Source organism: Colossoma macropomum, unplaced genomic scaffold (assembly GCF_904425465.1).
Source record: "Colossoma macropomum unplaced genomic scaffold, Colossoma_macropomum, whole genome shotgun sequence".
NCBI classification, from domain to species: domain Eukaryota; kingdom Metazoa; phylum Chordata; class Actinopteri; order Characiformes; family Serrasalmidae; genus Colossoma; species Colossoma macropomum.
In genome coordinates, this window is record NW_023494793.1 from 29422156 (window position 1) to 29436529 (window position 14374).

Sequence of the window (14374 nt, forward strand, 5' to 3'; positions counted from 1 at the left end):
CACTCTTACGCAATGTTGTTGAGAAATACTATAAACTACAGTGTACATGCTGTATGAGTGAGAAGGGTTTAAGTCTGTCTATGAGCAGGATTTTGTGTGTGTGTGTTTGTGTGTGTGTGTGTGTGTTGTAACCGCCTATGGGTGTGTGTGTCACTGTGTGTGGCTCTTTCTGTGTGTATGTGTGTGTGTGTTAGTTGAGATAGGAGGTCTGATCATATCTGAAATGGGTGGAATGTGAAAATGCAGATATGCACTTCACAGTATGTCTCACAGAGAGAGAGAGAGAGAGAGAAAGAGAGAGAGCATAAAACCACAAGTATGTCAGGCTGCGCAAGTTTATTCGCAAAGAAAGAGAGTGTGACTGAGGTGAGAAATATGTTTATTTGTCTTTGACACGACTGTAAGAGATATTGTACTTTTATCTCCAGTCTCGCTTCTGTCTGTCTCCTTCTCCTGCTCTGTTTCTCTTCCCCTCTCTGGCACAGATATTCTCATTCTCTTTCTTCTGTCTGAGTCACTCCCTCTCACTCCTCTCTAATATTCTAACCCTACACTTCTTTTTTTTTTTCTCCATAGAGGATATCTTCATTCAGTATGGCAAAGACCAGAAGAATCCTCTGATCTATGGCGTCTTCACCACCTCCAGGTGAGTCCACTCATAGGGGTGGGCGATATGGGAAAACTTTTTTTTTTTCTGGGATTTGCAAACACAATGCACCAGCAAATCAGTCTTAGTTGGTTGCATTTTCCACCTCTCATGATCCAAATAATCCCAAACACAAAGCAGAAGTGGATCTTTACTCATTTTTCATTGTAAATTGGAAACGTCACTCTGCAGATTACATATATCTACTCAGAAATATGACCTGAAAAATCAGTTACTTGCTCTTAATGGACATTGTGAATGAAAGCCAGGCCGAAAGGTTTTGCACTGTACTGTACTTTAACGTTTAAAAAAACAAATAATTTATGAAAGAATTAAATATGGCATATCAATCTCAATGTGTATCGATATTGGCCCAATGTTTGCAGAAAATAACGGATCGGATATTAGAGGGAAAAAATGATGAATTTGTACTAGTCCTGTAACAAACCTAGCCTGAAACAGAACACGCTCACGATGTTACGTCATGTTGTTAGCTGCATATTTCTTCCTGTGGGGTAGTAGAGTCACTAAATCAAGTGTTTAGTGTTTCTCCACACCTGTGAGTGAAGATTGCGAGTGAAGATCAGTCTTTGATTATTTTGTCAGCCATCCACAGTCACTGTAGCTGCTTTATGAGGATTGTGAGTGGATGCTCACAAATAAAGTGGTCAGGAATATGCAGAAATATTTTCCAGTCAGCTCTTAGATGACATTTAAGATCCATTTTACATATTTAAAACAGATTATACACCCAGCAGGCTTCACATTTGCAAAATCAAATGATGTGCATGGGTGTGTGTGTCCACATCTGTGTGTGCCTTAAAAGTGACCGACTTCTGTGTTGCGTGCGCCGCATGTGTGTTTTTGGTTTGGTTTTGGATCGAGCCGCTGGGTGGAGAAAGTTTCTGAAAGGCAGACTTATGGAAACAGTGAGTGTAGTGTTGCTCTCTGCAGCACCATTAGGTCAATGGTGAACGTTTTTTACACTTCTCACATTGCTCACTACAGTGAGCTGGATTGGCTGCTGAAGTGGAACTCGAGTCATAACAATGGAATGGATATAAGAATGGAAAAGGAAAAAAAGAATGTTGCTGCATTTTACCAACAAACACTTGCAGTGCTGTGCAAAAATCAGAGACCACCTTTTATTCATTTCATTTCTGGTCATAATGGCCTTTAAGACACTTTTTAATTTTCAGCTGTTTAACAGCAAATTACACAGAAGCCTCCACATGAAGTTTAATATCAAATCGATCAGTATTTAATTTGTCCACTCCTTACTTTTGGCACCCTACATTCTTTTTCAGGGATTCTTTAGTAAAGACAATGGTTCTATACAGAACCATGAACACTCAAAGAGCCATTTGCATGACCAAATGGTTCTTTCCATGGTGAAATTGTTCTTCAGCTTGACAGAGAATGTGTTGTAAATGGTTCTATATAGAACCTTTTTGAATAGGGTTCCATGTACCACCAAAAAGGGTTCTTCTATTGTTACTATGGGGCAGCACGGTGGTGCAGTGGGTAGATAGAGTTAGATAGATACTTTATTGTTCCCGAAGGAAATTTAGCGAACCAGAGGGTAGTGCTGTCGCCTCACAGCAAGAAGGGCCTGAGTATGATTCCTGGCCAGGTGACCTGGGGTCCTTTCTGTGTGGAGTTTGCATGTTCTCCCCATGTTTGCGTGGGTTTCCTTCGGTTCCTCCAGTTTCCTTCCCCAGTCCAAAGACATGCAGTCAGGCCAATTGGTCATGCTAAATTGCCCCTAGGTGTGAGTGTATATGTCTGTCTGTCTGCCCTGCGATGGACTAGCGACCTGTCCAGGGTGTTTCCTGCCTTCTGCCCAATAGCTGCTGGGATAGGCTCCTGCACCCCCCCGTGACTCAGAAAGATAAGCGGTTTAGAAAATGTGTGTGTGTGTGTGTGTGTGTGTGTGTGTATTGTTACTACTGATCCAAAGCCAAACTTGACAACACAACAACAGCAGAACTTCTATTGTTACCATTGCTTTAAAACCAAACTTGACATCGTAACAATAGCAGAACCATTTTTGATGCTATATAGAACCCTTTTCAAAAAGGTTCTATATAGACCAATATATAACACATTCTCAGTTAATCTGAAGAACATTTTCACGCAAAGAACAATTTAATCATGCAAATGGTTCGGTGAGTGTTCATGGTTCTGTACACAACCATTATCTTTACCAAAGAACCCTTTGAAGAACCATCTTTTTTAAGAGTCTACTGCCTCTTTTACTCTTCCATTCCTCCAATCTTAAAACCAGCAAGTTAAAACTGTGTCCTCCCAACAAAAGATGCTCCCAAAGGAGCCACTGACATTGTGTTCCCCTTCAAGGAGACATTAAATTCATATAAACAACGAACTAAACATCTAAAATGGCTAAAGAAGATATTTAAGAGATTAGATAGGTTAGACAGATTAGATAGATCCTTAATCTGAGATAAAGGAGAAAGCTAAATAACATAAGTGAAAAAAACTGGAGATTTCAAAACTGGACTTCAGAACGTCATTAAAAGATGCAGAACATTGGGCTCCTATCAACCATGCAAGACCTAGTAGATCACCAAAACCGTCACCATCAGATGGTACTTAAAGCCTTCATCACAGAGAGAGGAGAAAATCAAGCTCAGATCCAAAAAAATACAGAGGTTTTTTTTATCCTTCCACTGTGAGACAACAGCTCAACACTATGGGTCTGAAAGGACGTGTAGCTGTAGAAAATTCGCAACTTTGACACGTGAGATGTGGAGTAAGTTTTTATGGACTGATTACTCTAAATGTTTATATTGGGATTACTTAGCTGGTGAGAAGTGGAAAATGCAACCAACCTCTGAGACTTTAATGGTGTTCAGAAGAAGTATGAAAAGGCTTCCTGTGAATTTCACTGCAGATTTCTTTGACAAAATGAAAGCAAGTGTCCCAAAAAGAATTGAAGCTGTAATAAAAGCAAGGGGTGGACACTTAGTACGTGTTCTGTTCTTTCCTCTGTCTCTGCAGTGACGTGTTCAACGGATCAGCAGTATGTGTGTACCGCATGCAGGACATCATCCGTGCCTTCAAAGGAAATTTCTACCATAGGGAGGGGCCACAGTACAAATGGGCGGAGTTTACAGGCAAAGTGCCCTATCCCAGACCTGGAACAGTGAGTATATTTCATCTTAATTTAATTTCTTTAGCCATGAAGTTTACTTTTCACTTGATCATATTTGTGCATTTGATAATTCAGAAAACACATCAGTACATATCTGCTGTCTCTTCAGACCCATCACCATTGGTCAGCTGTGCTATTGCTCAGCAATGAGCATTTTTATTTTAAAGCTAAAGTGTTCGCATATAGTTTACATTATTCAGAGCTGAGCTATATTATGAAGGCATTGAACACTTTCCATATATTTAAAAATGTAATACACGTTCAGTGATATTGGGTCAAAGTTGCTGCTGCATGCTCTGACCAATAAAACAGACTTTTTCTTTTTTAGTTACTAGTTCAGTAGTTTTGTGCTGTATCTCAAAATGACTAGTTCCACACTGTGGTACCTGCTGTGCAAGTAGTATTTTCACACCGGGAACTTCCACACAATGAAACGTGGGCATTCCATGCTGCTTGTAAACAGCAGCTACTGACAGCCATTCGTAGCAGTAGGGAAGTAAACATGTAGGTCAAGTATGTTTGGTAAGATTAAACAAGCTTATTTGGTGCTGTTGTTTCTGGATGGACTTTCAAAGACTCTTTGAGTTCTGTGGTTGCAGATGCAAATTAGTAGCAAGAACTGTAGGGCAAACTTTTTGCATGTGGAGGCTATAAAATAATCAGGAACCACACAGTAATTTGTTGTTTTCGCAAACTGTGAAATGTTAATAATACATAATCTGTTTTATTATACTGTCAGCCTTAGTAACAGAACATTTTCTCCCTCTCACCCCCCCAGTGTCCGAGCAGCACTTACGGCAGCTTCCGCTCCACGAGGGAGTATCCTGATGATGTCATCTTCTTTAGCCGCACCCATCCATTACTGCAGGATGTGGTGCTACCTCTGCATGGCCGACCATTGCTGATTCGAGTGGGCGTGAACTATAAGCTGACCCGCCTCGTCGTGGACAGAGTGGAGGCTGTGGATGGACAGTATGATGTTCTGTTCATTGGAACAGGTGTGTGTATGTGTGGGTTGGTGTACAGATGATCAAGTGTGTGGTTAGTGAGATGAGGACCTACTGGAAATATGTATTGTATATTACTGTGCAGGAGACTTTAAAGCGATGGCTTAGTGAATTCAACTCTACACAATTTTCCTCTTACCTCAAATGTATTCAGTGTTTCCTGGCTAATCTACCTAACAAATAATGGATTTTTATTCCCCACCAATTAGCCAGTTGCAAACTCCATGTCTAATTCATCACACATTTGCCTCAAACTGTGTCAGGTTGTTAATTTTGTCTCCAAATGAAGTGAAGAGAAGCAGCTTCTCCCTGTATACCACACACAGTACATTTGGAGCATTAGCATTTCTAGTGGCGATGAATCCATAGTATACATTTGCCAAACTACTGCTTTAAAGATTCACATTGTATGTTGATTCAAACGTGTGTGTGTGTTAACTAGACTCTGGACTTGTGCTGAAGTCCTTATACCTCTACCAAGACAGAGGACAACATCAAGAGGTCACACTGGAGCAGCTGCACGTTTTTAAGGTACGTTGTGTGTTTGCACTATGGATTTTGGACAGATTTCATTGAATGAATCCTGATCAAAGATTTTTTACCTCTGTTGTGCCTCTCTTCTTACAGCACAAGTCACCGATCACTGCCCTGACGCTGTCCAAGAAAAAGGTATGTTTACAGCAGCATTATATATACACACCCTCACACAAACAGAGACACAGACCCTTCCCTCATCCTCACTACCTCTCATACAGTGTCTCTATGGCAACCTGAGACTAGGCAGATGAAACTCATTTCCAGAAGTGTGAATTTTCACACAACTACACAAGGAAGCGCACGCAGGCGAATGCACTTGAGACAGCGTGCAAAAGCTACAGAGCATTTTCACTGACCTCAGCCTAAGAGTGAATTTCTGAATATGTGTGCACCTAAGAAATCATCAATCCCTAGCAAATCCTCTGCTATTCTCATTGCAAAAGAAGTGATGCTTTAAATCTTGTGTTATGTTTGTATATATTTATGCATATACATATATAAATTCTAATAAATAAATAAATAAATAAAAGTACTGGACAGATGTTTTCCTAGCACAATGTTTAACCCTGTAAAATCCCAGGCTAATTACATTCTGAGGCTCTTAATAACTACATGGACTACAATGTAAATTAAGTTATTATTAGGTTATAGAAGTGAGCAGTAAAACTTTGGACCTGCTGGTGGGTCCTGGACATTTAAGGAGTTAATGTTCATATTTCATTAAAAATGATGGTTTTCATGAACATGTATCTGTATGTGTGTGTTTTCTGTTGAGCAGTGGCTGTTTGCGGGGTCTGCAGAGGGGGTGTCTCAGCTGGCTCTGTTTCAGTGTGATCTGTACGGACAGGTCTGTGCTGAGTGCTGTATGGCCCGAGACCCCTACTGCACCTGGGACGGCCATGCCTGCAGCCCCTACATGCCAGTCGCACGCAGGTGAGCACCACACACACACACACACACACTTTGCTCAAATTTTACAAAATGTTTTTTTCTTTTTTTCCACACAAAGCCTTGTATTTCCAAAATAGCAAAATTTGGGAAAAGAAAAAACTTCTTTGATCTTAATAGAACTTAAAGTAAAAGCTTTTTTTCCAAATAGTCTTGGACCGATTTTATTGGTCTATATATTGCCAAATTCTCACACAATAGAAAGAGCAGCTGGTGGGTTCAAATTATGAAAAAAAAAAAATCAACAAATTGAGATACAAGGTTTTGTCTCAATGGTGGCAATATGTTTTCAAAGGCACACATATATTCAGCCTTCCAATGCACACATCTCATCTATCTGTGTTTCTGTAGGAGAAACACTCGTCAGGTTGGAGATGACAAGAATCCTTTAAACCAGTGTGTCAGACAAGGAGGTAAGTGTTGCCAAATCATACAATCTACTGAGATGTATAACATAAATATGAAGAAAATATTACAAATGAATATTTAAATGAGTGCTCAGCTCTGCTGTAACTGTAAACATTCAGACTATGATATGGTATATTACTGTCATTTTCTAACACTTTTTCTTTGCCATAATTCCTCAATACAATAGTCAGAGGTCATTTAATAGGGCTTGTTTTGGCAAACTGCATATATTTATTTGCTGTTTGTTTGCTTAGCTGGACTGCAGGTGCACACAGAGGAGAAGGCCATAGTGGTTGCTGTGGGTAACAGCACCTACCTGGAGTGTTTGCCGAATTCCCAACATGCTGCAGTTACCTGGTTTAAACAGACGGGAGAGAACAGTTTGGAACTGCAACAGGTATACACTCACACACACACACACACACACGCACTTACACAAATAAACTACAGGCCAGAAGTATGGAATCCAGCATTTATTTTTTTTCACAAATATTGTACATTTAACTCTATTTGCCAGCAACCAATATAACACAATACATTAATTTAAATATAGTTTAACCGGCTCCCAAGTAATGCAACCGTCTAAGCGTTGACCCTATCATCAGGAGATCATTAGTTCAATCCCAAGTGATGCTACAGCCATTCATGGCCGGGAGTCAAAGAGAGCACAACTGGTGGGTAGGATAGCCCCCCTTCTCTCCAATCACCCAGCCCGTTCTCCTCAAAGCACGTTCAGCTCACCAGTGGTGCTGCATTAGCGGCAGTTTGAAAAGAGTGGCACTTCACATGACTTGGAGGAAGCTTGTGTTAGCCTTCACACACCTCACGCTGGTGGTATTGTGTGATTGGGGGAATCCTAGCCAGTGGGTGGAATTGGATATGACTAAATTGGGGAGAACATTGGAAAAAAAATCCCCAAAAAAAGGATTGCGGAAAACCTGGAAGACCTGAAGGGAAAAAAAGAGTTACCCATAGAAATGGGTACAGATCTTTTTTCCCCTTCCTTTCTCTACTTATCTAGTGCACTATATTATGAAATGTTATGTTATGCTGTGCTCTAAGTAATGACATTCTGGCTTCTACACCCAAGTAGTGCACTATTTGTCCAGTATGGAATTGTGCACACATAGACATAATATGTACTGTTTAAGTGCAGGGGTCAGTATTTTCATTTGTATGTAGTGCACTGTGTATCATTATACACATAATGCATATGCACACAACAGCATGCTTGTACCTGAACTACTGTCTCTCCTGCTCAGGTGAAATCAGGGAATCAGCTGGTGGTCATTGACAGGGGAATTCTGATTCCAAGGGCGGAGCTGAATCATGGGGGGATATATCACTGTCAGCTGGAGGAGCACGGCTTCAGCTGGACAGCCGTAACGATTCGCTTAAGCGTGTGGAACCCCGCCCAGCGCTTCACGCCTGATGCCTCCTCGCAACCCTGGTACCAAGATGTGATGACACTCATTCACCACGGCAACCTGGAAGAGTACTGTAAGGACCTTGCCAAAAGAGGTCACGACAGCAAAGGGTCTAAAGAAGTGGAGCTGAAGCGGGACAGAAAAAAAGGGGACAGACAAAAACATGGAGGAAAAGGAGGAGAGAAGGAGCGAGGGAAAGGGAGGAAGAATAGGAGCAAAATGGACAATCTGGTTTCGAGGTCTCCGAGGAGCACCTAGAGACTCAAACTGGACACAAAAGATTTGCAGCATTCTTGAAAAAACAACAATACATAGCATATATACTTACAAACACAGTAAAACGTTACTGAAGCTGAATGAAAGGACTAAATGGGTGTCATTGTAAAGACTGTTCCTAAGCAGCGATGTGTGAATGACGTGAAGTGTGGCTATTATGAGGGAGGACCTAAAAGACAAAGAGTGTGGCCATAAGATCTGGACATTTCGACATGTGAACATATCCGGGATATAATTTCCTGGTTATGCTGTTGACCAGTGGGTCAATTAAACAGTGACTGTACTCGGCAGATGTGGAAACCCTCTGAAAGTTAGGGAGCCCTGTAGCCTGTGTAAATAAAGACAAGCCTCCCAGTGTTTGGGAGCATCTTAAAAAAGCTCTTTGTTTTAAAAAGACTGCTGAGTTTAAAGCACAAATTTTACTTTTTTATTACATACTAGCTGCATCTAAATGTATTGTTTTCTTTTCTTATTTAACTTTGTATTTATTTTCTCTATGTGTCTTGAGGCTGCATTCTCAAGTCATTTTTTCAGCGATGTCTCCTTTTTATGACATTTAAAGTGGTTTAGTACAGTTAGATGAATCATCACTGAAGGAAGGGTATTGAGAGACTTGCAAAATATGCATGGATCTGCAAATCAGTTTCATTTTTCCACAGTTCAGCTGTGCTTGGTGTTTGCTTGCATATGGAAAATTAATCTAAAAATGTACTTAACAAAATGGAAGAGCTCAGCTACAGTGAAGAAACTAAAGAGAGGAGAGTAACTAGGAAATAAACCATTAGTTAACTGTTTTATACATTACCATTATGAAAGGTCATGAGAAACAAAACATATGAATTGCAAACATATGTGCATAACGTAGAATTATGATGACAGATGAGGACACGGTTAGTATTCAAACCCTTTAGCTAATGGGTGTTATTCAGAGATACCCAAATGGAAGAGAGACATTTCCATATGACAATTAGGAGGTTAACCTTTGCACACATAGCTATAAAAACACACAAACAAACAAAAACATATTGATTTTAATTAAGTGACTTTTGCTATGGTTATAATAGACATAACTACAATTTGTACCATAAAGACGTGATCAAGTGACCTCACAACTTGGTGAAAATATAGCTTTAATTAATTTAATACACTTGGAAATGTACTTCCACTTGTAACTGAGCAACTTCCCAATGCTGGAACTCACTGGCTGCTGTAATGTAAAATAAATCAAACTGTTCTGTGGATTTGTGAGTGGATTTTTAAGCTCAGTTGAACTGGGCTGTATGTATCAAAGTTGCACTGTTGGCCTAGGATCAGCTTCAAGTTCACTTATGAAAAAGACAAAAACTAGGTTACAATAGGGTGCTTGATAGAACTGGCCACTGCCCGTTCTCTTCTCTCTGCCTATGTCTCTCTTTCTTTTTCTCCCTCTATCTATTTCTCTATCTCTCTCTCTCTCTCTCTCTCTCTCTCTCTCTCTCTCATCTCTCTCTCTGTCTCTCTGTCTGTCTGTCTGTCTCTCAAGTCAAAATTTGTTTATATAGCACTTTTTACAAGGGGCGTGGTCAAAAAGCAGCTTTACAGAAAATCCAGGTCCAAGACAAGAGATGAGAAAAACTCCCTTAGAGCAAATGGAAAAACCCTTGAAAGGAACCAAGGCTCAAATAGAGAACCCATCCTCCTCTGGTCAACACCGGATAGCAAAACAGCAACACAAGAAGAGCAAATATTGTCACTATCTCTCTCTCCTCTTCTTTCTTTCTCTCCTTCTGCTCTCTCTTTGCTCTCTTCTTCTCCTCTCTCTTTCTTTCTCTCTTTCTCTCATCTCTCTATCACTTTTTCCCTGCTCTCTTTCCTCTCTCTCTTTTTGTCTCTCTTTTTGTCTCTCTTTGTGTTACTTCATGGAGGAGAAGGGTGTGTGTGATGTTACTAGACTGAAGAGTCAGAAGACTCCAGCTAACAAACACAAACACGTCAGTCAGGATGTTTGGAGTCAGAGAGTTAAACGTGTGGTCATTTCTGATGTGGAGTGAAAACACATTCAGGGCCAGAGGAAATTAAAATGTGCTAAGACTTCAACCACGAGAGCAAAAGCAACACCAAGCTCTTATCCCAGATATCCGAGGGTGGTGTTGTCTTAACAGTGGGGTGCAGTAACAAAGTACATTTTCCAAGTATGTGTTCTTTGTTAAAGTATTTCCATTTTTGAGACTTTCACTTTTACTCCACTGCATTTCAAAGTAGTTTCCTATTTTTCACTCCGTTCTGCAACATCTGTCCTTACTCTGAATGATGCATTTTCAAATTGGGGCACCTTTCACTAAACCCCTCCCCTGAAACCTGATAGCTTAGCAACTGTGACTTGGCAAAACAGCAACTATGACTGGGCACAGGCATCTCTGACAAGCTTTTAACGAAATATCATAATATTGTGGTAGCTAAGATACCCGATCAAAAACAACTGAGTTTAAAGAGTGTGTATGAGTGTTGGGGGAGTGTTTAACACATTTCCTGAACTGAAGGCACAAGAGAAGAAATGTGGGGTTGTTAGAATATCTGAAGTATATTTAAAAGCAAATACTTTAATTCAGTTAGTTCTGACCTTTTGCTTAAATACTGTAGTTGCGTAAGTTCATGCCAACAGTGGAATGTAAAGAAGAAGACAGGCTAAATTGAAGAAGACATAATATAAACACTTCCTATGTCACCTGATCACATGTGCGGTTACTGATTTGTATCATTTGTACATTTTAATGTGTCCTGTTTTGCACCGGGGCTCTTCAGCCGTGGCTACCACATTTGAAAGTGATCTTGATGAATTTGCTGTCATAAGAAAGAGAAAAGAACCAAAAAGCACCTGTTTTTGTAGGAATCTGAGTATGAAGTGGTCTTCATATGCTACAACACCATCAAAGGAACGGTTTACCTCAATATCTAATTTACACTAATGTCCCTTGACCCAGTCGATCAGCCAAGACTTGTTTCTGAGCTTTGCTTCTTTAGCTTTGCACTGGAGCTATGAGATTAATATAACAGAGGTCCATTACATGTTAGCTAAAAAAAAAACATAGAAACCATTAATCCCTGTGTGGTGTTGATGTTTTTGTTACTCAGCGGTCTGGTGAACCCAACGCATTAATGTTTGTTTAAATCAATACAGCCATAACAATTTATGTAAAAGTACCATATGTTTAAAATATCACAAGTGGCCAGTGTAGGGTTCTACGCTGCAAGATGTAGTCGTATAATACAGAATGTGTTCATTCAGACAAGGCGTTTTTTACAGGAGCCATAAGGTTAATGTAACAGACGTCTATAAGTTTGGCTGACATTGGATTTATTTCTTAGCCTTTATTATACATTATTTCTTTGCCTCATGGCTCCAGTACAAAACTAAGAAAGTAAACCTCAGGCACCAAATATGTCTCTAATGACTGGGTATGTTTGAGGTAAAAAAGAAATACATTAGATTTTTTTCTGTGAACATTCCTTTAAATCAGGGATGCCTAAAGTTGTCCCATGAGGATGTTTGATTTGGCTCACCATAAAGTCAAACTAACCCCACCCCTTGACTCTATGAAAGTGCATATTTTTATACTATATCTTCCCTATTAATTTCTTATTTTCCTTTTAAAGTGCCCACATCCAACATTATTCTACAATATGTTTTTACATATATCCAACTATTTTATGTTCAGTTTTCCATCTGAGGTTCATTTGTGTGGTTGTATGTAATTCATTTTTACATGACAATCTTACAACCAACCTCTCTTTATGCCTTAGAATGAAGCAGGCTGTTTTTGTTACTGTGACTTTAAGATTTGTTTACACTATATAGACAAAAGTATTGGGACACACCTCCTAATTATTGAGTTCAGGTGTTTCAGCCACAGCCATTGCTAACAGGTGGATAAAATTAAACACATAGCCATGTAGTCTCAATAAACAAACAAAAAAAAAGAGTTGTACTAATGAGCTCAGTGACTTTAAACATGGCACTGTCATAGGATGGCACCTCTGCCACAAGTCAGTTTGTGAAATTTCTGTCCTGATAGATCCACCCCTGTCAACTGTAAGTGTTATTACTGTGAATTGGAAGCGTCTAGGAGCAACAGCAGCTTAGCCACGAAGCGGTTGACCATGCAAACTCACAGAGCGGAGCCGCTGAGTGCTGAAGCGCCTATCCTCTGTTGAATCACTTACTAATGAGTTGCAAATTACCTCTGGAAGCCACATCAGCAAAAGAATTGCACATTAGGAGCTTCATGAAATGTATTTCTATGGCCGAACAGCTACACACATACCTAAGATCAAAATGCACAATGCCGAACAGGGGCAGGGGGTGGTGTAACGCACCCAGCAGTGGAAATATATTTTATGAAGTGATGAACCAGGCTTCTCTATCTGGCTGTCTGATTGACGAGTCTGGGTTTGGTGAATGCCAGAAGAACATTACCTGTCTGACTGCATTGTGCCAATTGTAAAGGTTTATGGAGGAGGGACAATGCTATGGGGTTGTTTTTCAGGGCTTGGCCGAGGCCACGTAGTTCCTAAGCCCCTTAGGAACAGTTTGGGGAAGGCCCTTTTCTGTTCCAGCATGACTGAGCCCCAGTGCACATAGCAAGGTCCATAAAGGCATGGCTGGGTGAGTTTGGTGTGGAAGAACCTGACTGGCCCGCACAGAGCCCTGACCTCAACCCCATTATACACCTTGGAATGAACTAGAATGGAGATTGAGAGCCACCATCACCATCTTGTCCACCATCAGCGTCTGACCTCACAAATGCTCTTCTGTATGAATGGGCAAAAATTCCCACAGACAGACTTCAAAACTTTGTAGAACACTTTCCAGAAGAGAGGAAGCTGTTACAGCTGCAAAGGGGGGGACCAACACCATATTAATGCCTATGGTTTTAGAATAGGATGCAATAAAAGCTCCTGTGGGTGTAATTTGTAGGTGTCCCAATACTTTTGTCCATACAGTGTACAATATAAATATAATGTATGTAAATGAACTCTGTTCTGATTGGCTGACCTGTATTGCAGCTCATTTAAAAAGCACTCTGTATTACTTCAGCTGAATGGGCGGAGCTAAACTGCTGTAGGCTAAAAGGCTAATGTATATAAATGTGTTTATTTAAGTGACGGCACAAAAACAGTGAATTTAACACAGGCTTTTTTGCAGCTCAGTTTCCATATGGACTCAGGAGTGAACAATGTGTTTTGAAACTTTTCCAATGTTACATCAAACTTAATGAAGGAAGTGAGGAAAATGTAGTTTTCCATGATTATTATATTATTATTATATGTATTTTAGTAACAACAAAGTGTAATGTAATAAAATACATTTGAAACCTGCCTTCCTTTATTACTTGTGTATTGTTCTGTTTTTTAGGCCCTCAGCCCATCACAACATTGCCCCCAGCCCTCCAAGACAAAAAATTTGGGTTCCCCTGCTTGAATGTGTTTTGAATATGTGATTGTGTTGTGTATTCGTTCTCCAAAAGTCTGTTTTAAACTGCTTTAAACTGTTTCACTAAACACATACTCACAATCAAACACACACACAGTTTACCCTGTTTGGATCACTGCGTGGCGGTGGTGTGTAATTTATCGGGTCACGCCTGAGGAGGCAGACTGCCTTGAACTCTCTTTGACCTGCCGTGTGGAATATTCTGAGGCAAACACTGAACACTGGAATTCTACAATCAGATTATATTCTGCCTTCCAAACACAGACTGTGAAATTACCTCAGCGTGTTGCCTTGGATACGGCAGAACCTTTAAACAGGCACACAAAATGAATAATAAATGCAGAGAGAGAGAGAGAGAGAGAGAGAGAGAGAGAGAGAGTGGGGGGGGGGCTAATATGTAAGGGGTGATGACTGACTGCTGAGGACACTGTGGTTCTGTGTGACTGGGGCTTGAAGGCCTAAAAACATGAGAGCTCTTTC

At 40.3% G+C, this 14374-nt stretch overlaps 1 protein-coding gene across 2 annotated transcripts in view; it reads left to right on the forward strand.

The window, feature by feature from the left end:
• Positions 1–9665, forward strand: part of sema3h (sema domain, immunoglobulin domain (Ig), short basic domain, secreted, (semaphorin) 3H) — a 30662-nt gene extending 20997 nt beyond the window's left edge. For both annotated transcript variants that reach the window (XM_036579096.1, XM_036579097.1), the window contains exons 10-18: positions 577–646; positions 3668–3812; positions 4600–4819; positions 5271–5359; positions 5456–5497; positions 6144–6298; positions 6665–6726; positions 6976–7118; positions 7984–9665. In XM_036579096.1, the coding sequence (XP_036434989.1) occupies positions 577–646; positions 3668–3812; positions 4600–4819; positions 5271–5359; positions 5456–5497; positions 6144–6298; positions 6665–6726; positions 6976–7118; positions 7984–8406 (1349 nt within the window). In that variant the 3' untranslated portion in view covers positions 8407–9665. The remainder of the gene's footprint in view (positions 1–576; positions 647–3667; positions 3813–4599; positions 4820–5270; positions 5360–5455; positions 5498–6143; positions 6299–6664; positions 6727–6975; positions 7119–7983) is intronic.
• Positions 9666–14374: the final 4709 nt, after the last annotated feature.